Source organism: Sphaerodactylus townsendi, linkage group LG09 (genome assembly GCF_021028975.2).
Source record: "Sphaerodactylus townsendi isolate TG3544 linkage group LG09, MPM_Stown_v2.3, whole genome shotgun sequence".
Lineage (NCBI taxonomy): Eukaryota > Metazoa > Chordata > Lepidosauria > Squamata > Sphaerodactylidae > Sphaerodactylus > Sphaerodactylus townsendi.
The window spans coordinates 23,561,252-23,574,387 of record NC_059433.1 but is presented as its reverse complement, the minus strand read 5'-3'; the positions used below and the strand labels follow the sequence as shown (position 1 = coordinate 23,574,387).

Sequence of the window (13,136 nt, the reverse complement as noted above, 5' to 3'; positions counted from 1 at the left end):
CCAGGAATGCCCTGCCCCTGGAATGCCCGGCCACGCCCCCATCGTGCCCCACCCAGCCCCATTGGCGCTACGCCACAGTTTGAATCCCACCACCATGGGAACCTGTTACTAAAATTGTTGGATCTCACCACTGCTCACAAGGTGTCTGTTGTGGGGAGAGGAAGGGAAAAAGAGTTGGTAAGACACTTTAAACTACTTACAGGAGAGAAAGGCAGGGTTTAAATCTGAACACTTCCTCTGCAGCTTTCCTTCCCATGCCATTGGAGGTTTGGGAGGGAGAGCATTGGTAACTAACATAGCAGTATAGCACTATAAAACTACAGCAATCTATCAGTATAACTATAATGCTAAAATCTAAAGATTTTTAAAACACCCCAAATAATTCTCTATGGTGCAATGGGGAGTGGCTGCTACAAGAGACAGAGCAGGGAAATCCACTAGGACGAAGTCCTGTTGACTTTTGCATTACTGTATTAATCTTTTGGATTACTGTATTACTTTTGGATTATTTGAATTACTTTTGGATTACTGTATTAATCATTGCTAGGACATTATCTCAATATTGTTATTGTATTATTGTTATATGGTTTGGCATATTATGCTATTATGCCTATGTTATTATTATGCTGCTGTTGTATGAAATAGTATGTTGATACTTGTTATTAATTACTAATTGTTATTGATTTGTTAACCTGATATATAATGATTAAGCCTTTACTGAACTGTTGTCTCCTGTGGGGCTTGTGCAATTGATATTGTTACTGTTTATTTTTGTTGTATTATCATGTATTGTTGATGTATTATGATGTGCACCACCCTGAGCCCTTCGGGGGAGGGCGGTATATAAATTAAATATCAAATTAAAAAAAACTAACTACTGCTGCAGCAATAAGCCTATCAGCAAGAACTGTCCCCAGGGCCGCCCTTAGGAGCTGTGGGGCCCAACTGGGAACATTTTCAGTGGGACCCCAAGTTCACAGCCAAGGTCTATAGAATCATAGAGATATAAGCAAAGTCTATTATAGACTTTTTATCTTTATGGTAGAATGGAAAGCAATCAAAATGTGTGCTTAAAAGTGCATGTGAGTTAATGGACCAAACAGATCTAAGCTACATATGGATATAAAATTGCATACATGTAAGCCTACAAGTAAACCAAAAAAAAAGTGTAGATCACCTCTGAAAAGTTCATAGTTATAGAATCACTTGTTTTAGTAACTGTAAAACGATTGATTAAAAATATTAATTTTATTTTTTCTTTAGAATTTTTTTTAAAAGTAAGTGAACAGCATTGTTGGAAACAAATTATCTTTTTGGAGGCGTTTCTAAAAATCACGTAACATTAATAAATTATAAATGAGTCATATTACTATTGCCTTTTATTATGAAAAAGTTATCGTCCTTGCTTTTTTCTCCGCAAAAAAACCAGTTGACCATTTTACATGTGAAAGTGGCATGCAAAATCAACATATTAATATATTATTTAATTCAAGTACAGTAAAAACAAAATCAAAATATAAACAGTATAAACAAACATGACTGACTTTTAAAGAATTTAGAAGGACATTACAATTGTTGGTGTTCTCTGTAAAACCTCTGTAAAACTTAACAAGACTATAGTAGATTACCATAGTGTGGGGTCCCCTTAGGCAGAGAACGCAATTGGGAGCAATGGGTCCAATTGGCTTAAAGTCGGTCATGATTGTCACCATTGTGAAATTCAGATTAGATAATACCAAAAGGTTGCATGTGCCTTACCTGCACACCAGGGGTTGAAAAGTATGTATGTATCTGTAGCTGGATTTCTTCTTGTCCTAAGAATGCCATATGGAGTCAGGACAGCGATATACATGCGGAATTTTCCCACAATGCAGTTTGGTGCTGATGAGATGGTCACGCTGACAGAGTTGTTTTGACTGTGGGTGACCTTAGCTCCCCATTTCCCACTTTCCAGCTCTGTAACCAAAGGGATCTGAATGTATGTGCCTTTATTTGGTTGGGGATATCGCCCTGCAGCAGAGGAAAGAGGAAGGAAACATGAATGAGTGCAACTGAGTGAATAAACAACTGCTCAATATATTTTATCTCATCTCGGTAGAATTTATTGCTGTTCACACAGAATGGGAATAAAAGCAACATAGAGTTAGGAGTCACAGAAAGACCACCTAATCCCAGTCTCTGTCCTTCTGAACAATTAGCTTCCCACCTTCATACCAACCTGTAGAGTTGCAGGCTATATAATGTTTACTGCAACAACTGGATCACAAGAAGCGATAGTCAATGTAGGTCTTTCAATAGCAGAAAAACCTTCAGGCAGAGAGGACGTTCAACAAGAGACATGATAAAACAAGAATCCAACAAGCTCTGGACAGCTTGTTGACAGCTTGTTGAATTCTACAACTCCCCCTAGAGTTCAGGTGGACAAAACACACCCTAAACCAGAACTTCCATTAATTGAATTGCTCACATGCCCTGACCCGTTCAACAATTTCAATCTCTTTTACATAATCACATCATATGATAAAGGAATGTCATTTGGTGTGTAGTTTGCTGCAGTGATGGTACCCTGGCCATCAGCCCTTCCTTATGGGTAGACAGGTGAAGAGGTTTGCAAATCAAAATTTTCCAGTAGGATAGTGTTGCATTTAAAATAGTGTACTTTGTTTCACTGTTGTTGTTTAGAAACATGTCCTAATAGAGAGGCCTTGTTGGGCGCTCCTACAGTCCTCAATACTGAAAGTAGAAAGGGAGAGGAAAGAAAGGAAGTAGAGCAGTAGCTTTTAAGAAGGACAGAACAATAAAACTTTGTATTTAAGAATCCCACATTGTGTTAAGACAGTGGTGGCGAACCTATGGCACGGGTGCCAGAGGTGGCACTCAGAGCCCTCTCTGTGGGCATGTGCAAACAGAGTTGCCCCCAATCCCCCAAACACATCTAGGCTGGCCTGAGCCGCTGGGCTCGATTATTAGCATTATACCCAAGACCTAGTTTTGGGGAAGCAGTGTAGGTAACCCTGATAAGCACTGTTAAACCCCACTGATTTTCATGCGAAGAACTAAAGTGTGATCCTTTACCTGGGAGCAAGCTCGGTTGCTAGCAATGGGGCTTGCTTCTGAGTAAACCCTCCTAGGGTCGTGATTCACCCATTGGAAGAGTTGCACAGTTGCTTCAAAGCAAAAACACTGACTACCACCAAGCTTACTCCCGAGTAACACACGCCTTGGAGCCAGCTGTTTTTTCTAAACTAAAACCTCAGTATTCAGGTTAAATTGCCGTGTTGGCACTTTACGATAAACAAGTGTGTTTTGGGTTGCAATTTGGGCACTCGGTCTCGAAAAGGTTCGCCATCACTGTGTTAGGAGATGGTTATCATTCAAAAACAAAAGTTGAGGGACTGAGCCTTGATGTCATGAACCAGCCGGGTCCTGAAGGCATTGACAACTCCTCTGATGATGATGTCAGAAGGAAGCCCTGGCTCCTGTCAAAGCCAATAGCAGAAGTGACATGAGGAGAAGCAGCCCCTGTGGAGCCAGTCATGAACCTACGGCCAGATACCAGCGCAATGACTTTGCAGCCCTCCAGCTCTGCATTAGTGATGGAAAGCCAGATGGCAGCCTGATTATCTCCCTCATCCCCAGAGCCACAGAAACAGAGGAGAAAGAGAACACACAGGGCCCTACAGGACAGAAAACAAAATGCACACCTGGCAGCCCAACTCAGGCCCTGCTTGGACAGTGAGGAGGAATATTTGCAGAAGTAGGTCTGAGGCACCCAGCAGGTGCACAATGTCACAGACCTTCTGAGTAGCCTTATCTTCAAAAGAGTAGCCTGAGTAGCCTTATCTTCAAAAAGCATAGCTGTGTGGAAGCAACATGTTCAATTGGTGTTGACCTCCTTTGAATTGTTTGCTCTGTCTTGACCTTGGCCTGAATCTCTGGACATCACTGCGAGTGTTGGAACTTTTGAGCTTGACTTTTGCAATTCAGCTTTGACCATGGAAACTGGATTCTGAATGCATGTGTGAGAGAGTGGGTACCGGGGGACAGCAACACTTGATATCCAAAGTAGGATCTAAAGGTTAGATCAGGCCCCAACAAAACCTTAAGCTTGCCCTCCTTAATATAGTTCTAATCAACATTCAGTGCATTTCTTTCAATCTTGACCAATGCATTTTGAACCTTAAGGACTTCAATATCGTAACTCAAGTACTGTATTAGTACTTTAAAAGCACGACAACACAAAAGAAACAAAGGAAAACCACCCAAATGTACCATATATTTGCCATAAGGACACCCAATTTCATCTGCCAAGTACTAACCAAGTATTAACACCAAAAATATTACACTTGCTCTTTAACAACATGAGAAAAACTAGTTCTTTAAAGTTACTACAGATGAATATCACACTTTTCTCTATCCAATCTTATTTTAACAATCAGAACCACTAATCATCAATTAATTTTTTGTTTTATCCAAATAATCTGTCAAGGGTTTCCAACAGTTCAAGAATGTAACTAAATTCTTTTCTTTAGATAATAAAGTGAGTTTGACCATCGCCGCCAATTCTAATAGCTTCACCCAGAGGCATAGCAAGGGGGGGAAACGCCCAGTGCACCAGTGCATCCTCCGCACCTGTCCCGCCCTGTCCCGCCCCCACCATGCCCCTGGAATGCCCTCACCACACCCCCACAGGGGTGCGCACCCGGTGCGTCGCGAAACCCCCCCTCCCCCCGGAGCTACACCTCTGGCTTCACCCATTATTCTTCAGTTGTAGGTATAGCTGGAGGTTTTCATTTTTGAACATATAGAATTCTTGTAGCTGCTGTCATTTATAAAAACAAACTTTCATGTTTTCTTTCTAGAGATCTATCTAGTGTTTGGGGTTCATTAGTATATTTATCTTTAAGATCATTTGAACTGTTGAATGTATTAAACTTCAAAATTTAATGTGTTAACCTTAGTTTTTCACAAGTCCACCATAAATGATAACACTTCACTTCTTGATAGATTTCCAGAAGCGGCAGTGGCATAGTGGTTAAGAGCAGGTGCACTCTAATCTGGAAAACCAGGTTTGATTCCCCACTCTGCCACTTGAGCTGTGGTGGTTTATCTGGAGAACTAGATTAGCTTGTGCACGCCAACACACGCCAGCTGGGTGACCTTGGGCGAGTCACAGTTCTTCAGAGCTCTCTCAGCCCCACCCACCTCACAGGGTGTTTGTTTTGGGGGGGAAGGGAAAGGAGATTTGAGACTCCTTACAGGAGAGAAGGGGGGGTTAAATCCAAACTCTTCTTCTTCTACTGCTTAAAACATTTTTATACATCTTTGCCAATTTGTCTGATGCCATATACATAACCCAAGAAACCTTCCATATTACCTAGAATATCTGGGTCATACAACAGAAGAAACAACTTCAAAAGAAGCAGAAAGGGAGGAAGGAGTCAAATCAATAACAACTTTGGAAAGATAAACTATAGGACATTTCAAAATTTGGCCTTCAAAGGGTCTAGAAATATGCACTAAAGAAGCAACCAAGAGGAGAATCTATTGGCTGCTAACAATTGGGCTCTGTAGGTTAAATGCAGCTACCTTCTTTTGAACTATTGCCAGAGTTGACCTATCCTCTCTCTTTACAATCGGTTCTTGCTTTCAGTTTTGCTACAGTAGAACAGCAAACCAAACTCAGAGCCCATCTTTGAGAGAAACTGAAATGTCAAGAGAAGAGCATCTTGCTGAACTGGAAGATGTGAAAAAGATAGATGTGTCATTTTCAGAGGGAAGGTGTACACTACTATTTTTAAGCCCCGCATCTAAAACTCTTTTTTTTTCTTTTCTGGTGCCCTAATTATCCATCGGAAAGGTACACATATCTGGCCAGTGCAACAGATGCAAAATGCAGGTACAATTAGTCTAAGAATGCTAAAAGTTAAGTCCTAGGTAGCATTCATAGTCAGATATAAAAACAAACCAATTTGTTGTGACAGAATGAACCTTGAAAACCTCATGTGATCTCCCACTTCTTCCTCTACTTCAGCCACTCAGCAACTGAAGACTTCTGCTTTTCTGACAAACCACCAGGTCTATCAAGTGCCTGCTAATAGAGAGCAAACTCTTGGTAATTGTCGCTGATGCCCACCAATCCTCATCAAGTCGGTGGGCAGACAAGATCTGGCAAAATGGGGTGGGGCGGTGATGTTTCTTTGGCCCTCAGTAATGGCTCCAGAGCAGTGGCATATCTGCAATGGGGACAGGGGGGGTCAACTGTTCCCAGGTGCAATGGTGGGGGGCACAGTATTGCCCCCACCCCTTCCTCCCCCGCACCGACCCGGCTCAGAAGAGCTGAGTCAGCTCGGAGGAGCCGGCCTGCTGCCTTGGTGCCCATCTGAGGACCTGTGCAGGGTAGGGAGGCCAGGGGGACTTGGGGGTGGCTCTGACAGGTGACATGGCAGCAGGCTGGCCCAGGAGCCAGCCTACTGGTGTGGTGTCTGTCTGAGCCACCCCTGCCCCCAAGCCCCAAGTGCCAGGGGGCTGGGGAACGCCCTGGGCAGGTGTTGTCCCCGGGAACCATTTCCCCCAATACGCCTCTGCTCCAGACCCCTAGACTTCTCTTTCACAGTGCTTAGAAGAATGTGTCCTCTTTTCTTTTCAGCTTAGGAGGGAATTCTTTTCAGCTTAGAATGGGACCGCATTACCCCATATGTCCCGGCTCGACCTCTGCGCTCAGCAGAGGCCAATCTACTGGAGATCCCTGGCCCCTCAATGACGCAGCTGGCCTCCACACGAGCCAGGGCCTTTACGGCTCTGGCGCCAGCCTGGTGGAACACTCTTCCTCCAGCTGTCCGGGCCCTGCGGGACCTTGGAGAATTCTGCAGGGGCTGTAAGACAGAACTATTCCACCGGGCCTTTGGAGAGACCAGCCGCTGATAGTGCCTCTGCCCCCCCCCCTTGCCTACAGGGGCCCCTAACATCTCTGGGACCCATTCCTTTTTTCTGGGGAGGGTTGTATATGGGTTTTGTGGGTTGCTATTTTAGAACATAATTGTTTTAAATTGTATGTTTTATATATGCTTTTAAACTGTTCACCGCCCTGAGCCCTTCTGGGATAGGGCGGTATATTAAATCCAATTAACAATAACAATAACAATAACAATAACAATAACAATAACAATAACAATAACTATTATTATTATTATTATTATTATTATTATTATTATTATTATTATTATTATTATTATTATTATTATTATTATTATTATTATTATTATTATTATTATTATTATTTAATCCAACCAAGCGATGTCTCCTTTGAGCTGTTAGTAGTATACTATATTTGTACTGGTGGATTTTATTATTAGAGTTTTACTGTTCATTACTGTTTCTAAAGCCTCCCAAATGGGGATCCAAAGAAGCTTACATTGTTCTCCTCCCCTCCATTTCATACCAACCATGTAAGGTATGTCAGCATTTTGAAGCACGACATTTTAAAATGATTTTCTGGCTGAAACATTTTGAAAATGTTTTCAGTTGATGTGTGATCTATTGACTACGTCTCCCACACTTCTCTGCTTTCCTGAATTTTCTCCTTGTTGCCATTTTCTGAGCTCACTCAGTTCCCCTTCGCCTGTTTATTTGCAGCATTTCTCTGTTCATTTATTTTTGGTGGGCCAATCTTCGAAGCATCGAGTATACAAGGAGTGCAGGATGCAGTACAAGGTTGTTAATGATTAAAGCATCGATTCAAGACAGAACTCAAAAAAGGGGGGCAGGAAATGGGATGAGTGCAGACATATGTCATTGTAAAGGGTGGGGTTGAAAATATTTTAGAAACATTTTAGGGGATTTAAAATGGCAACTGGGAAGTGGTTACTATTCAAGCGGCACAGAACAGATGCATAATTAAAATGATATGGGGAAAATTCCACCCCGTTACACTTGGGGGGGGGCAGAATGCCTACAGAAGTAGCTCTACAGTTTGGCCCTCCTAGGATATTGTTACCTGCACAGTAGTAAACAATATCCCAAAAGTACCACCATTTATTGTTTTTGTTATGTAAATAAAAAGGCACTTGGGTTCTAAAATAACCCCAGAATTCTACGGACTTTGGCACTGGGGTGTTTTTCACCCTGCTCAACATAACATATTGGGGATAAAAAAAAGTTTTATGAGATTTTTGCAAAGGAAAACTGATGCAGAGGAAGCAGTGAAGTGAACAGTTACAATCATCAATAGGTTTGGGCAAACAGTAGGCTTTTATTGGAGAACAGTTTACCTCACCGCAGAGAGTTATATTCTAGAGACAGAAAAATAACCCCCAAAACATCTAGCACATTAGTGATTAATGATGATAAATGTTTTCCTTGACAGGTTATGACAGCTTTCTAATACCTTGGATGCCAAGTTCGGGTTTTGTGAAACACTCACTTCTGCTAACCAAAATACAAATTCCCTTGGTGATATCTGGAGTACGAGCACTCAAAGCAGCCTTATACTGCCTTTTACTATTCTGGTCAGTACTGACTTATTCTGATTGGAAGTAACTTTCCAGGGTCCCAGAGGTTTTTAAAATCACCTATTACCTGATCCTTTGAACGAGAGATTATGAATGTGCCCAAAATTTGGGGGAAGGGGGGTATGTTTCAGATGTGTGTATAATAAACCCATTTTCCCCCTGTACATTAAAGAAAAGGCCAAATAAACAGGCGAAGGGGAACTGAGTGAGCTCAGAAAATGGCAACAAGGAGAAAATTCAGGAAAGCAGAGAAGTGTGGGAGACGTAGTCAATAGATCACACACCAGTGTGTCACACTGAAAAAAGACACCATTTGAATGAAGCCAAAAAAAGCCAAAGCCAAAAAAGTCAAACATTTCCCCCCCCCCCGCCCCCGCCCCCCCGGCCCCCCGGCCCCCCCCCCCCCCCTCCCGCCCCCCCCCCCCCCCCCCCCCCCCCCCCCCCCGCCCCCCCCCCCCCCCCCCCCCCCCCCTCCTCGCCCCCCCCCCCCCGCCCCCCCCACCCCCCCGCCCCCCCCCCCCCCCCCCCCCCCCCCCCCCCACCCCCCACACCCTCCACCCCCCCCCCCCCCCACCCCCCCCCCCCCCCACCCCCCCCCCCCCCCACCCCCCCCCCCCCCCACCCCCCCCCCCCCCCACCCCCCCCCCCCCCCACCCCCCCCCCCCCCCACCCCCCCCCCCCCCCACCCCCCCCCCCCCCCACCCCCCCCCCCCCCCACCCCCCCCCCCCCCCACCCCCCCCCCCCCCCACCCCCCCCCCCCCCCACCCCCCCCCCCCCCCACCCCCCCCCCCCCCCACCCCCCCCCCCCCCCACCCCCCCCCCCCCCCACCCCCCCCCCCCCCCACCCCCCCCCCCCCCCACCCCCCCCCCCCCCCACCCCCCCCCCCCCCCACCCCCCCCCCCCCCCACCCCCCCCCCCCCCCACCCCCCCCCCCCCCCACCCCCCCCCCCCCCCACCCCCCCCCCCCCCCACCCCCCCCCCCCCCCACCCCCCCCCCCCCCCACCCCCCCCCCCCCCCACCCCCCCCCCCCCCCACCCCCCCCCCCCCCCACCCCCCCCCCCCCCCACCCCCCCCCCCCCCCACCCCCCCCCCCCCCCACCCCCCCCCCCCCCCACCCCCCCCCCCCCCCACCCCCCCCCCCCCCCACCCCCCCCCCCCCCCACCCCCCCCCCCCCCCACCCCCCCCCCCCCCCACCCCCCCCCCCCCCCACCCCCCCCCCCCCCCACCCCCCCCCCCCCCCACCCCCCCCCCCCCCCACCCCCCCCCCCCCCCACCCCCCCCCCCCCCCACCCCCCCCCCCCCCCACCCCCCCCCCCCCCCACCCCCCCCCCCCCCCACCCCCCCCCCCCCCCACCCCCCCCCCCCCCCACCCCCCCCCCCCCCCACCCCCCCCCCCCCCCACCCCCCCCCCCCCCCACCCCCCCCCCCCCCCACCCCCCCCCCCCCCCACCCCCCCCCCCCCCCACCCCCCCCCCCCCCCACCCCCCCCCCCCCCCACCCCCCCCCCCCCCCACCCCCCCCCCCCCCCACCCCCCCCCCCCCCCACCCCCCCCCCCCCCCACCCCCCCCCCCCCCCACCCCCCCCCCCCCCCACCCCCCCCCCCCCCCACCCCCCCCCCCCCCCACCCCCCCCCCCCCCCACCCCCCCCCCCCCCCACCCCCCCCCCCCCCCACCCCCCCCCCCCCCCACCCCCCCCCCCCCCCACCCCCCCCCCCCCCCACCCCCCCCCCCCCCCACCCCCCCCCCCCCCCACCCCCCCCCCCCCCCACCCCCCCCCCCCCCCACCCCCCCCCCCCCCCACCCCCCCCCCCCCCCACCCCCCCCCCCCCCCACCCCCCCCCCCCCCCACCCCCCCCCCCCCCCACCCCCCCCCCCCCCCACCCCCCCCCCCCCCCACCCCCCCCCCCCCCCACCCCCCCCCCCCCCCACCCCCCCCCCCCCCCACCCCCCCCCCCCCCCACCCCCCCCCCCCCCCACCCCCCCCCCCCCCCACCCCCCCCCCCCCCCACCCCCCCCCCCCCCCACCCCCCCCCCCCCCCACCCCCCCCCCCCCCCACCCCCCCCCCCCCCCACCCCCCCCCCCCCCCACCCCCCCCCCCCCCCACCCCCCCCCCCCCCCACCCCCCCCCCCCCCCACCCCCCCCCCCCCCCACCCCCCCCCCCCCCCACCCCCCCCCCCCCCCACCCCCCCCCCCCCCCACCCCCCCCCCCCCCCACCCCCCCCCCCCCCCACCCCCCCCCCCCCCCACCCCCCCCCCCCCCCACCCCCCCCCCCCCCCACCCCCCCCCCCCCCCACCCCCCCCCCCCCCCACCCCCCCCCCCCCCCACCCCCCCCCCCCCCCACCCCCCCCCCCCCCCACCCCCCCCCCCCCCCACCCCCCCCCCCCCCCACCCCCCCCCCCCCCCACCCCCCCCCCCCCCCACCCCCCCCCCCCCCCACCCCCCCCCCCCCCCACCCCCCCCCCCCCCCACCCCCCCCCCCCCCCACCCCCCCCCCCCCCCACCCCCCCCCCCCCCCACCCCCCCCCCCCCCCACCCCCCCCCCCCCCCACCCCCCCCCCCCCCCACCCCCCCCCCCCCCCACCCCCCCCCCCCCCCACCCCCCCCCCCCCCCACCCCCCCCCCCCCCCACCCCCCCCCCCCCCCACCCCCCCCCCCCCCCACCCCCCCCCCCCCCCACCCCCCCCCCCCCCCACCCCCCCCCCCCCCCACCCCCCCCCCCCCCCACCCCCCCCCCCCCCCACCCCCCCCCCCCCCCACCCCCCCCCCCCCCCACCCCCCCCCCCCCCCACCCCCCCCCCCCCCCACCCCCCCCCCCCCCCACCCCCCCCCCCCCCCACCCCCCCCCCCCCCCACCCCCCCCCCCCCCCACCCCCCCCCCCCCCCACCCCCCCCCCCCCCCACCCCCCCCCCCCCCCACCCCCCCCCCCCCCCACCCCCCCCCCCCCCCACCCCCCCCCCCCCCCACCCCCCCCCCCCCCCACCCCCCCCCCCCCCCACCCCCCCCCCCCCCCACCCCCCCCCCCCCCCACCCCCCCCCCCCCCCACCCCCCCCCCCCCCCACCCCCCCCCCCCCCCACCCCCCCCCCCCCCCACCCCCCCCCCCCCCCACCCCCCCCCCCCCCCACCCCCCCCCCCCCCCACCCCCCCCCCCCCCCACCCCCCCCCCCCCCCACCCCCCCCCCCCCCCACCCCCCCCCCCCCCCACCCCCCCCCCCCCCCACCCCCCCCCCCCCCCACCCCCCCCCCCCCCCACCCCCCCCCCCCCCCACCCCCCCCCCCCCCCACCCCCCCCCCCCCCCACCCCCCCCCCCCCCCACCCCCCCCCCCCCCCACCCCCCCCCCCCCCCACCCCCCCCCCCCCCCACCCCCCCCCCCCCCCACCCCCCCCCCCCCCCACCCCCCCCCCCCCCCACCCCCCCCCCCCCCCACCCCCCCCCCCCCCCACCCCCCCCCCCCCCCACCCCCCCCCCCCCCCACCCCCCCCCCCCCCCACCCCCCCCCCCCCCCACCCCCCCCCCCCCCCACCCCCCCCCCCCCCCACCCCCCCCCCCCCCCACCCCCCCCCCCCCCCACCCCCCCCCCCCCCCACCCCCCCCCCCCCCCACCCCCCCCCCCCCCCACCCCCCCCCCCCCCCACCCCCCCCCCCCCCCACCCCCCCCCCCCCCCACCCCCCCCCCCCCCCACCCCCCCCCCCCCCCACCCCCCCCCCCCCCCACCCCCCCCCCCCCCCACCCCCCCCCCCCCCCACCCCCCCCCCCCCCCACCCCCCCCCCCCCCCACCCCCCCCCCCCCCCACCCCCCCCCCCCCCCACCCCCCCCCCCCCCCACCCCCCCCCCCCCCCACCCCCCCCCCCCCCCACCCCCCCCCCCCCCCACCCCCCCCCCCCCCCACCCCCCCCCCCCCCCACCCCCCCCCCCCCCCACCCCCCCCCCCCCCCACCCCCCCCCCCCCCCACCCCCCCCCCCCCCCACCCCCCCCCCCCCCCACCCCCCCCCCCCCCCACCCCCCCCCCCCCCCACCCCCCCCCCCCCCCACCCCCCCCCCCCCCCACCCCCCCCCCCCCCCACCCCCCCCCCCCCCCACCCCCCCCCCCCCCCACCCCCCCCCCCCCCCACCCCCCCCCCCCCCCACCCCCCCCCCCCCCCACCCCCCCCCCCCCCCACCCCCCCCCCCCCCCACCCCCCCCCCCCCCCACCCCCCCCCCCCCCCACCCCCCCCCCCCCCCACCCCCCCCCCCCCCCACCCCCCCCCCCCCCCACCCCCCCCCCCCCCCACCCCCCCCCCCCCCCACCCCCCCCCCCCCCCACCCCCCCCCCCCCCCACCCCCCCCCCCCCCCACCCCCCCCCCCCCCCACCCCCCCCCCCCCCCACCCCCCCCCCCCCCCACCCCCCCCCCCCCCCACCCCCCCCCCCCCCCACCCCCCCCCCCCCCCACCCCCCCCCCCCCCCACCCCCCCCCCCCCCCACCCCCCCCCCCCCCCACCCCCCCCCCCCCCCACCCCCCCCCCCCCCCACCCCCCCCCCCCCCCACCCCCCCCCCCCCCCACCCCCCCCCCCCCCCACCCCCCCCCCCCCCCACCCCCCCCCCCCCCCACCCCCCCCCCCCCCCACCCCC

The 13,136-nt window shown here is 58.8% G+C and overlaps 1 protein-coding gene across 1 annotated transcript in view; it reads right to left on the bottom strand.

The window, feature by feature from the left end:
- F13A1 (coagulation factor XIII A chain) overlaps positions 1-13,136 on the bottom strand; it is a 114,101-nt gene that overhangs the window by 64,369 nt on the left and 36,596 nt on the right. Inside the window, exon 4 of the mRNA XM_048508500.1 lies at positions 1,759-2,010. Within this exon, the coding sequence (XP_048364457.1) occupies positions 1,759-2,010 (252 nt within the window). The remainder of the gene's footprint in view (positions 1-1,758; positions 2,011-13,136) is intronic.